General features: G+C 41.6%; 1 protein-coding gene across 1 annotated transcript in view; it reads left to right on the top strand.

Moving 5' to 3' along the window:
• The first annotated feature begins 1,131 nt into the window (after positions 1 to 1,131).
• LOC105916192 (potassium voltage-gated channel subfamily A member 1) overlaps positions 1,132 to 12,797 on the top strand; it is a 49,534-nt gene continuing 37,868 nt past the window's right edge. The window contains exon 1 of the mRNA XM_036149026.1: positions 1,132 to 3,833. Within this exon, the coding sequence (XP_036004919.1) occupies positions 1,488 to 3,203 (1,716 nt within the window). The 5' untranslated portion in view covers positions 1,132 to 1,487 and the 3' untranslated portion in view covers positions 3,204 to 3,833. The remainder of the gene's footprint in view (positions 3,834 to 12,797) is intronic.

The raw sequence follows: 12,797 nt of genomic DNA, 5'->3' as shown, positions 1-12,797 counted from the left end.
TGATTGAATATTTTGGGTCCTCGTCCAACTTGAAGGTGATCCTTGACCCCATGCTTGAGTGTTTCTCTGTCTCTAATTGCTGTTCATCAAGGATTGGTCTATGTTTAGCCACATCCATCCTTCTATCATCTCCAACCAGTTTCTCTGTCCCTGCAAATGAAAAGCATCCCCACAGCATGATGCAGCCACCACCTGCTTGGTATAGTGTGTTCAGGGCAATGTGCAATGTTTGTTTTCCATAATAAATACTCTTTACATGCAGTTAATGTATGCCAGTAGGTTACATTTTGATCCAATCTGACCAGAACACCTTCTACATCGTTGAAGCTATTTATTCTTTCACGTTATTACTTTGAATTTTATCCAATAAAAGAATCACCTTGGATTGCTTTATATTTCTTCTTTGAGGTTTATTTGTAGAGTAATATATATTGTTAATTTAGCTTTTGTTGCTTTGCTTTTGTTAAATTAGCCAGGAAAAATTGTGGATGTATTTATTTTTTTCATAACAGAGAAAACAGCAGGAAATTGAAATTGTGAGAATGGTTCTTGAACTTGTTTTGCAGATGTTTGCAGATGTTTGGTTTGGACGTCACCCACTATATTCATGTATGCAGTGTCCCCTTACATGGCTTATTGATAACAACAAATCTTCCACCTGAGCTGCTGATTTCTGCAGCTCCTCCACAGTTACTGGGGGTGGGAGGGGTCATTTGGCTGCTTCTCTGTCTAATGCTACATGACGTTGGCCTTCACCAGACCGGCTTTTGGTGAAGTAAAATCACAAACATCTGGTTGCTTCTGACGGCAGGTGGTTGCAGGGCCAGACAAAAACGCGCACCGCACTTTTCAGAGATTTACTTGGAAAAAACATCAAGAGAGCCATAATTATTTCAGTTACCTGCTACATTGTGTTGGTTTGTCAATAAAACGCTTCGAAACATGGGAACTAATTTTGAAGAAACATGGGATATCTTCCCGAGGCAAACGGCCAGTGCGCGCAGCTAACGGAGCGCGTCGTCGCTCCTAGAGAGAGAGAGAGAGAGAGAGAGAGAGAGAGAGAGAGAGAGAGAGAGAGAGAGAGAGAGAGAGAGAGAGAGAGAGAGAGAGAGAGAGAGAGAGAGAGAGAGAGAGAGAGAGAGAGCGTAGAGGAGGGTGGACGGATCGCCTTTCATCCACAGAGCTTTTCAGCGGCGGCTGAGCGCTTTAGCCGCGCAGGAACATTTATTCCAGCCAACTCTCTCATCCGGGTCTCGTTCTTTCTCCTCGTCTCCTGCGGGTTCAGAGTTGACTTTCTTCTGGGCTTCTTGAAGCAGCAGCCAGAGCAACACATGCCTCCCGCAGAGAGGAGCCGCGGCTGAGAGAGCAAGAGCGCAGCGCCGTCTCCATCACCGCCTCACTGTCTCCGTCCTGCCGGGGATGATGTCTGCGCCGCCGCGCAACAAGTCCGGGCTGTTTTTCCCCCGTTGACCGTTGATGGCGGCGGAATGGAGATAGCCTTGGTGAGTTTTGAGAACGGCGGCGCTAAGGGGAGCGGCGGCGGTGGAGGAGGAGGAGGCGGCAATGCCGAGGGGAGCTGTCGGAACGTACTGGAGGTCCCTCAGCCGGGCTTCGTTCAAAGCGGACTGGGAGAGGAGTTCGGTAAGGAGCTGAACACCCGGGGGAGTCCTCAGCAGCAGCAGCAGCCGCCGCGCAGCCCCTGGAAGATCAACGACATGAACAACACTCTGAGTTGCAGCGAGAACGCAATGGATGCGCTTTTACGCGCGGACCACAGTCCCCACCTGTTCGACGAGGACATGCTGGACATGGACATGGACACGGAGAGCAACGAGAGGGTTCTCATCAACATAGCAGGGCTCAGGTACGAGACCCAGCTGGGCACCCTTAACCAGTTCCCAGACACGCTGCTGGGAGACCCGACCAAGAGGATCAAGTACTTCGACCCGCTGCGGAATGAGTACTTCTTCGACCGCAACAGGCCCAGCTTCGACGGGATACTTTACTTCTATCAGTCCGGGGGGAAGATCCGCAGACCCGTGAACGTGTCCATCGACGTGTTCGCGGATGAGATCCGGTTCTACCAGCTGGGAGAGGAGGCCATGGAGAGGTTCCGGGAGGACGAGGGGTTCATAAAGGAGGAGGAGAAGCCGCTGCCGCAGAACGAGTTCCAGAAGCAGGTCTGGCTCATCTTCGAGTACCCGGAGAGCTCCAGCCCAGCGCGGGGCATCGCCATCGTGTCCGTGATCGTCATCACCATCTCCATCATCACCTTCTGCCTGGAGACACTGCCGGAGTTCCGTGACGAGCGGGAGCTGGCGGTGACCAGCCGGCTGGACAACAGCACGGCACCGCGGCCCTCCCTCACCTTCACCGACCCCTTCTTCATCGTGGAGACCACCTGTGTCATCTGGTTCACCTTCGAGCTGTTTGTGCGCTTCTTCGCCTGCCCCAGCAAGTCTGAGTTCTCCAAGACCGTCATGAACATCATCGACATCATGTCCATCATGCCTTACTTCATCACGCTGGGCACGGAGCTGGCGGAGCAGCAGGGCCAAGAGCACCAGAACGGCCAGCAGGCCATGTCCCTGGCCATCCTCAGGGTCATCCGTCTGGTCCGGGTCTTCCGGATCTTCAAGCTCTCCAGGCACTCCAAGGGGCTGCAGATCCTGGGTCAGACGCTAAAGGCCAGCATGCGGGAGCTGGGCCTGCTCATCTTTTTCCTCTTCATCGGGGTCATCCTCTTCTCCAGCGCCGTGTACTTCGCAGAGGCGGACGAGCCGGAGTCCCACTTCTCCAGCATCCCGGACGCCTTCTGGTGGGCCGTGGTCACCATGACCACAGTGGGCTACGGGGACATGCGGCCGATAACGGTCGGGGGGAAGATCGTGGGCTCCCTGTGCGCCATCGCCGGCGTGCTGACCATCGCGCTGCCGGTGCCGGTCATCGTGTCCAACTTCAACTACTTCTACCACCGGGAGACGGACCAGGACCAGTCCAGCCTGAAGGACGAGCCCAGTGGTGGGCCGGAGAGCCCAGAGGTGAAGCGCAAAGAGAGCAGGTCTCAGGAGGCCCAGGACGTGGAGAAGAACGCGGCAGACGGCGCCTCGGCGGAGAAGGCCAACATCAAAGCCAACAGCAGCTTGGACTTCAAAAAATCCCTTTACGCGTTCTGCCTGGATACTCGGGAGACGGACCTGTAGCGCCGCGCGACTCTGGTTCCGTCTGAGCCACGAACTCAGTTCAAACTGAGAAAAACACAACAAGCACACTTCAATCCCACCCCCCATCAGTGCATGCATGCAGCAGAGCGGCCCTTTAAACCTGCAGGAGAACCTCCACCACAAGAACTCTGCGGGCGGCAGGATGAATTAGTGGGAAATGGGACATCAGGCCTCTGCTGGGGATAATCAGGGACAATCAGGACTCGGGATAATTACTGGACATGGCGAAGGATTAACCACTCTGTGTACATAATGTAGTGGGAGAAAGAGAAAATAAAAGATTTTGTTTCTTCCTACACTTTGGTCATGATGTTTACATCAAGCAGATGTGTACATACTCCCCACATCCGGATGGATTTGGTGTTTATTTCTTCTTCTTTTTTTTTTTTTTTGGAAGGATAGAGTCTATTTTTGAGATGCAGACCCTCGCGTTTAATGGAAGAATTGAAAAACATTATTTTTTTCCCCTGAGGGTGGACCTCAGCCTTGTTCATATCCGATCCATTTAAACTGAAAAACCTTTTCTTCACAAAGGGGAAAAAAATGGACAGAAAATAAAGAAGAGACGACAGAGCAGAGAGCATGTGGAGGAGTCATCTCTGATACCAGGTTAGTCCTACACAGCCGTCTCATTTACGCTCAGAAAGAACATTCACACAGCTCCAAACATGAGGATGTTTCCTCTTTAAGAGTTTTTCATGAAAACAATTAAAGGGCTTCCTTTTTCAACTTACAGAGACTGGGTTTTGACTTTTAAGGCATTCACATTTGACACAATTTACACAACAAAATAATAAGAAACATTCAATCCATCTAATTTAAGTCGAAACAACTAGATTTTCTTAAAAAGTGCCCCATAACATTTTTCATGCATTTGTACTAAGCTCCGTTTTCTCCAGTACCTCAAATTAAAATATAACCATTTCAAACAAATCAGTCAACAGCCTCACCTGTGTGTCTTTTAAACTCATTATAAATATAATACGATAGAAATATCCTTTATTGTCCCAGTGGGAAAATTCAGGTCTATCGGCAGCAAAGTGAAAGGAAAATGAAAGTATGCAGATTCAAAGGTAAATATTATTTAAAGAAAATGAGGATGAGAGTAGAGTAGGGGGACATTTACCACATAAGAAAAAAAAATACTGTGCAGTTATTAGAAATATAGCATTCTCAGATTAAAGATGTGTGCAATTGAGAAGGATAATTCAAAATATATATATATATATATATATATATATATATATATATATAAAAACTGCATGTATACTTATGCATAAAAAACAACAGACCTTTTACAAAAATAAGAAAAATGTGCAAAATCAGCAGGGATATAAAGCAGTTATTGAGTTGGTTGGAAAGTCTGACAGCAGCTGGAAGAAAGGCGCTGCGTTAACGCTCCTTTATGCATTTAGGACGTAGGAGTCTGTCACTGAAGGAGATTTTCAGCCCTGCAACCGCTTCATGCTTTGGGGGGGGGGGCACTGTCATAGGCTTTCTGTCTCCAACTACCTGCACTGGGTCAAGGCAGCACCACTTATCTAACCACTTTATGGCTCTGCACCAGAGCATAAAGCTTGTCCATAGAGACATAGAAGAGAGTTTGGTGTGGCCTGCACAGAGTCCTGATCTCAACACCTCTGGGATAAATTAGAGCAGAGACTGCGAGCCGGGCCTTCTAGTCTAACATCAGTGTCTGACCTCACGGATGCGCTTCTAGAAGAACAAAAACTCTCCAGAACTTTGTGGACCGCCTTCCTAGAAGAGCTGAAGCTGTTTATACCAGCAGAAGGTGGACGGACGTCTCGTATTGAAACCCATGAATTAAGAAAGCGATGCCGCTGAAGTTTATATGCTAGTCAAGGCTATATAATTTTTATATTAACATTTCTCCTGTGCTGACAGGGTTGTGAATTTAAATCCATTTTCTTCCTTCTCTGGAAAATAATTTTTTTATAATTTCTGCATGTTTTCAATTCGGGACAGAGCTTATTCAAACACATGTATGGCTGTAAATGCTTATTCATTAAAAAAATATTTAAAACCATTTACCATTTTTTCTTCCACTTCTCAATTATGCATTACGTAGGTTTACTGCGCTGTGAAAAAATATTTTAATATCAAAGACAATCTAAGTAAACATAAGGTACAGTTTTAAAATGATGGTTTCATTTTTTTAAAGGAGGAAGATAACCAAACTGGTTTGGTTTTAGAAAAATTATTGAAATCATAAACAATCTGAAGGAATTCAGCTGAGAACATGGTCAACCACAGTGAGAACCATAACGAAGACCCGTCTTACCTTTGTAAAAAAAAAATTATAACAAAAAAATATTATTTTATGATATCCAAGGCTTTCTTGAACATATTTAGTGAACTCGTGCAACTTTTATTTTAAGGTTCAGCCGGTGTGAAACTTACACAGCATTTTGGAAAAAAGCATACCAACAGTCAAACATGGGGGAGGTGGTGTGATCATCTGGGGACACTTTGCTGCTTCAGGACCTGGACGACCTGCAATTATTCGTGAAACATTGAATTCTGCTGTCTAGCATGTTGAAAATCGTTTAATGTAGCTGGATTCAACATTTCTGTGAAGCAGACCTGGGTATTTTAAAGACTCGTAGTCAGTTATCACATACATGTGATGACAGTTGTCTACCCTAAGTATGGCACAATCAGTAATTAGGTTTAGGGTTGGATTACTTTTCACATAGGACCAGGTCTAAAATAGCCTTCTTTCCTCAATAAATAACTTTGTATTTACTCAACTTATCTTCATTATATATTAATGTTGTTTTTTTTTTGGTGATATAAAACAAAAAGAAAATAAATATGTGAAATAAATACTTTTTCACTATGAAATCCCATCAAAATAATGTTAAATACTTTTCCAAGCGACTTTATGAAATGACTCATGTCTATTTGGGCTCAGGCAAATGATGAGCATGCTGGTCCATCCTGGTTAACGACAAGAACCAAAACACTGCTAATAACTATTAATTTGTCGGGTAATCTCATGCTTACCGCTTGGAAGATTTTCTTTCTGCTATTCTGTCTTTAAATTGATCTTTGAAACATCCTAACACGGCACAGAATGAACTATTTCACCCACAAAGATGCAGTCAGAATCCCTGAGCAAGATGGCGGCCACAAAGGCCCAGAGACGATGTCAGGCAGGTTGTAAATCCAAATAAATCTCGCCAAAAACCTCAAATAATTATGACAGATATATCTTATAATCAGAAAATAAAAAATATTTGACACATCTATTTATTAGGTTGGTAGAAAGAAGACAAAGTACAACCGGTGGAAAGTGGATTTGTTTTTCCATTTCACTTTGGTCCGAAGCTGCAGAGGACAGATGGAGTCTGCAGGCCCGTCGAGCCGTCAGCTGTCACGGCGTTTTCCCTGCAGCAGATGGGAGCTTCCTGCACTTTTATCCTCAGAGACCTCCAAGTGCTCCGAGCTGGGACAGAAGCGTCTTAAAACCCGGAACACTTTGGATATTTATAGAGCATTGAGTGAAGCAAACTGCTATCAAATAACAATTCCCGTCATTTAGAGAGGAGACTTTTCAATTGTTCACACGCAGGAGATTTTCTTTAAATTATTTTTGATGGAAACATTGGAAAGTGACTTAAGAACGTGTGGTTCAGATCCGACTGATGAAGTGCAAGGAAAACAACACATGCCAGGCTCTAATCGGTTCGGTCCAGACGTCATGTTTTTTCTTTCCTCTGTACGATCATGTCCAAAGCTGTCAGAAACAACATCGCTGTAGATGCTGGATCATTGGCTTCCCTGCTTCCACCTTGTGTGTTGTTGATGTTCTAGATTGGCTGGATCTTCACTAGATGTCTTCAGACTCTGTTCTGATATAGATAAATCTTTTATTGTTCAAGATTCTGCTGCAAATCACAAGTCAACTATATTTAAAACAAATAACTGGACCATGAACTGATGATTTGTCCATTTTATTCAGTCCCTAATGCTCTAAAGGCAAATGTACATGGCACCACGTAAATGCAGGCCATACTTTATTAAAACCTGCAAGTTATTTTCAAGAACTGGATTACAATACTCACAGGCTGGCTGCCGGGAACGTACAGGACACTTTACTGGGTCCTACAGGTGGAAACATACTTTACCAAAACTTACAGGTTACTTTCTTGGAAATTACAGGTTACTCCAAGAAAACTACCAGGTTGCTTTACAGGAACGTAAAGGAAAGTTTTACAAAAGTGCATCTTTTACCGAGTATGCTGAACCAAATTCATGCTACAATCTTAATGGAGCTATAAGACATTTACTGTAAAATCAGCCTAAATCATTCTCATTTGTCACCCAGGATAGAAGTAACATTCCCTATAAACAATCTGTCTTTATCAACAATGCCTTATTCAGGTTTTTCTCCTTTCAAACCTAGAGGAACAGTCCAGAATTATTTTAGTGTAGACTGTGTTTACTTCCTGGTTCCTGAGCCAATCATATTAAAGTTCCCAGAGTTCCCAAAACCCAGAACGGAGCATTTAGTATTTTATCTTGACAAAAGAGCACCTGCAAACTAACATGGAAGCCAGTGAGAGAAGCAGACCTGAAGTAAAGGAGAATACAAAATCATATACCTGTCCTGTGTTAGTAAAAATTTAGTGACATTTCACAGCAACAACGCATGGTTGAGTAAATAGCGGCTCTTCGTGAAAGGTATTACGTATGATTTTAACCACTAAGTGTCATTATTACATATAGCTCATTTAACACAGGCAAGATGTCAACTGAGACCTAAATCAAGGCTGTGAAGTGAGAGTTGGTTGAATCCATCGGGGTTTAAACAGACATATTCAATAAATTAGAATAACACTGAAAGGTTCATTTATTTCAGTGTCTACATTCACAAAGCAAAACACATTATATAGGTTAATTACATGCTGACTGATGTTTGAAGCCATTATGTCTGCTAATTAGGATTTTCTTCTTAAGACTAATACAAACATGACATTAAAGACCAGAATATGACATCAAGCCAGAAAAAAACATTTCAACAAAGAAATATGGGCTTAGTGGAAAGTACGTTTAGTAACTCCTTAATTGTTGTTATTTTCAAAAGGTACTTTTAATCTGAAAATTAACCTGATAGGAACAAATATTCTAATTTATTGGATATTTTTGTAAATATATGACACATATTCATTTAATGAAATCAATAAATCTCCCTGCCAGGCTGTTGCTCTGTCTAAAAATGTCAACCTGCTGTTGAATTTGTCTTTAATCGTCTCGGCAGCTTTCATGTTTCTGTCATCATCCATCAGCTGCCTCCACCTCCATATGAACCTTTCAGGGACACTTCTGTCAGTTTCTGGGAGCGATCCAGGTCCCCTCGCTGCCTGTATCCGGCTAGATTATATAAATGTTCCCGTTTACTCATCAAGTCATCCACTTTCAGCCTTTCTTTGCATAAAGAAAACTGCCTTTGAGCTTCACGGCTGATCAGGAAGCTGCAGGATGAAAACCTGTCCTGCAGATGTTAGCCTTCATCTTTTGTCACCTTTCATGAGAAATCACAGAGTAAACCCACGTTCTACTTCTTACTTGTACTCTAGTATGTTTATAACTGACAGTTGTATATTCATTTAGTAAAACAACGTAAAGAATTTATAGTTTCAGCTGTTTTTATGTGAGTATTGGGACAACGTTTAGCATGTAAAAGACTTTCCCCTTCCTTGTGCTTTGCTATCCTTATGGGGACCTGTTCTTCTTATTAAACATCTCTTTCTCTTGCTCTAAAATTAACTGTAAATGTGTCTGTAGGCTTGGTTATGCATGTAAACCCATGTGAGTGCTCTCAAGTCCAGAAGAGAGGCAGTAGAAAGTCTCAAAGGAAAGGAGCTGAACTAACAGCACAGATGTTGTCTCCAAATTAAATAAACTCAGATTTTGTCAGCTGAAAATGAGCTTTTCAGACAAACTTCCATATATTTATCGTAGATATTATTTAATATCAGCTGTGAGACCAGATCTTGTGATATCTATATTTCCAGTGAAGCACTCTCCAATAATCGGTATGACTTCTTCTGGTGGATTGGAGTCTGATGTTGGGTCTTTATGGTACAAGAACAGTTTTGGTTGCATTGCGTGGGTGCTTTGGAGGGTTTAGTCCACGTTTGAAATGTTGGTGGCTTCTTCTGAACTTGGTGGGGTCGCCTCCACCCCCTTCTACGGTTCCTTTTACTATAACAACCAACTTTATCAATAAAGAAAAAAAACATACAGTAAAAAAAGCAAGAATATTTAATAAATATGGCATAGGAACAATAAAAGTCTAAACATAATAAAATCAATTAAAACAAAGAAGGTCAAAACTAAGTATTTTATAATTCATTATTATTATTATGTTTTGTCATTGTTGGTATAATTCCACTGATTTGCTCTGACTCAATTTATTTGTTCTTCCTTGTCTAATAATACGCTAATCATTGCTGCCTGTCCAATTGTCTGCCCGAACCACACATAGGCTATTTTGACATTAATTTAATTAAGTTAGGTATGAAATTAGGGGAAAATCTTATTTTTCCTATTTTGTAAAACAAATTTACCTCTGACATAATAACGCGACCAACAACGTTGAAAGGCTGAGCTGCCATGACAGGACACTTAAAATAAAAATCAATGAAAAAGGCAAATGTGTGAAACAGCTCTGACTTCTGTATATATTATATCATGGCTGGAACAAATATTAAATGTAATGAGTTGGAGGAATAAGTAATTTATTAGCAGTCCTGCTCTTTTGTATTGCATTAAAGCAATCATGGTACACACCTTTATTTGTGATCATTCTAATTTTTTTTTTTTGCGAATACAAATTAGCCTAACAACAATTGGCGAATCCCAATGTTTTTCCGACTTGCAGATAGAACAAGCTCTGTCTAGTGTGAAGTCATTCCTAGATCTCAGCTTATTTAATTAATGAAGCTTCGAAAGTAAGTAATTTCAATGCTTTTTGGACACCTTATATTGGAGACGAGGGTGGAAAAACAAATGTATAGACTCAGTGAAGAGTTTTGATAGGGGCTATTGTGGCAGTTGCCCAGGGTGGCACAAGAATAGGGGTAACCCCACGTGTTGAGAAGGTGCCCCATCTTGCTGCTTAGATTAGAGGGATCAGGTAATGTTGCTGTCAATCATATTAACCTCATGCTGAACGAGTCCAAGTTGCTGTGTTTCTGAGTACTTCTTTAATCTACACTACTCCTGGAAATTTTGCAACTCAGGGCCTGATCTTCAAAAGGTTTGTTCGCATTAAAACAGGTGCAAACTAATTAGTGTGTTCAAAGCTGCTCTTCAAACCAGGAGCCAAGCAATTTGCGTCTATATAATGAGCAGAACAGTGGGAGGAAACTTTTTTGCATGTGTGCCTTGATGAATATGCAGATCGCATGCTATCGACCAAACCGCACAAATTTGTGGGAGGGGGATATGCAGATTTAAATACTTACCATTGCTTTATAAAAGCTGAAACTAATGGTGGACACTGTTTTGGCATCTATATTTAGTACCTTTGAAACTCAGGTGCAAAGTCGCACGCAAAAATTACCTGCGGCCCTTGTGGCCAGAAAGGAGGCATTGGTATAATGACATGACAGAGAGTCTCTCTGCATGTGAACATATTTGGGCTGTCTTAAATAACAACAGTGGAATAATATTAGTGAGAAAAAGGATGGCTGCCTCGGAGAGATGCAGCGCCTGCGAGACCGCATGCGTGGGGTGGGGTCGGGTGGGGACACGTGGCATTAATCTTCATGCATTTAAACTTAGGTGACAAATATCCAACCGGATCTTAAACATTGTGGCATTATTGTAAATTGTAAAAAAGCTGAATGCTAACCACCTCCTAAGAACATACTTCCGGCTGTAAAGGCGTTAAACCCTGGGATAAAACAATTTTACCATGTTGGGCAACTTCAGCCCTAGTATTCATTCGTAAAGGGATGAAATTACAGACAAATATCTGTACATTTTAAACGGGGACATTTCCACTGTTCCTGTTAATTGGGCTGGTTGTCATTTTAGAAAAGTGGGTCCAAGAGTTATCCATAACATCCTCTCTCATTATTCCAATACTGTAACTTCCATCCATCATCCATTCTGGCTTATTCGTGCAGGTTTGCAGACGATCGAAGCACTGTATATTAAACTATGTTGGGGCTTCCTTGGTTTATAATATGTTGCCTATATCTGGCGGTCAATGGGGGACAGATCTACTATTAAAAAAAATAGTTATCATTATTACCTTCAAAGACTGGAGGGAGGTTTCAGTCAACAGGGCTGGAGAAGCTGTGCTCAGCTGTCGCCTTTGACATGGCCTTTATCACTGACACATGAACCAGTAGAAAAATGATAAACAGGGATAAATCTGATGTCAGCTGTAATATTTTCTGATTAAACTAAGATATAAAATAAAACAAATTTCTTCTGTTTTGCAGACAAAATAGCCCTTTTTCCCTATTTTTTAATAATAGCCTAATTAATATTGTTTCTAAGAAGAAGTTAAATAGCAGAAGTACAGAACGGTTTGCGCGTACTTGGATGTCTGGAGTGATTATGTAAACGATTGGATCCCAAACTGCCAGCAGTAGACACAATTTACTCATTTAAATTGGGCGGACCAAATCTGTTTTGTACTTCTTATCCACTGTGGACACAATCTTTGAAGATCAGGTGCAACACGGCCACTTTTTGTTTGCTTGTTTTTCTTTCCTACGAAATTTAGCGGTCCTTATTTGGAATCTTTAAAGGTCAGGTCCTTAATGTTTTCCCAAATCGCGCTGTAGTAGGTGATGGGGGTGGCAGATTCCCAGGGTATAATTACTCCACACTCGTTGCATATGTTTTTTAATCAGACATTTTTATAATTTAATCCTTTCGATAATTATAACTGCCTATTTTTGTGGACCTATTTAATTTCTGAACGTATTTATCCAACTTTCTGCCTTCAGTTTGCATTGGTATCTTCAAGACCTAAAACCATGACAACAAACTAAAAATACCAAGTTATGCTGTATTACCCTTAATTTAGACAAGCGTCTTACGTTATGTCATTACTGAATGTAATTTGGGGTATTTAAAGGCTTTCACATAGAATATCATTTATCAATAACTTCATTACAGACACAACACAAAATAAGTTTATTTATTTATTTTGCAGTTAAGTAGTTTGATGAATTATGGAGATGAAGAGCCATAAAAAGTGATATAGTTAAGTTTGATTTTTTTGGAAGACTTTTTACTACACTATCTTTAGAATGATAGTCTTCTGATATCATTTATTGAAGTCAAAAAACACACTTCCTTACATTAAACTATGAGAAGATTAAATAAAGTGAATCTAATTGTTCTTGTTATCAAAGCAGGTGACTCTATTTCGTATCCAAAACTCATATACACAACAACCTAAACTACAAAGGTACAAAACGGGGCAAAATGACCATTAAAGGAGAAATAAGGGCTAAAACAAAAACCTTTTTCACACCTGAGGCGTTTAAAATGAACTCTGGTTAGTTTCCTCCCTTGGTC

Source organism: Fundulus heteroclitus, chromosome 17 (assembly GCF_011125445.2).
Source record: "Fundulus heteroclitus isolate FHET01 chromosome 17, MU-UCD_Fhet_4.1, whole genome shotgun sequence".
Taxonomy (NCBI): domain Eukaryota; kingdom Metazoa; phylum Chordata; class Actinopteri; order Cyprinodontiformes; family Fundulidae; genus Fundulus; species Fundulus heteroclitus.
The sequence above is the reverse complement of the archived record's forward strand: the minus strand, read 5'-3'. Positions and strand labels throughout refer to the sequence as shown.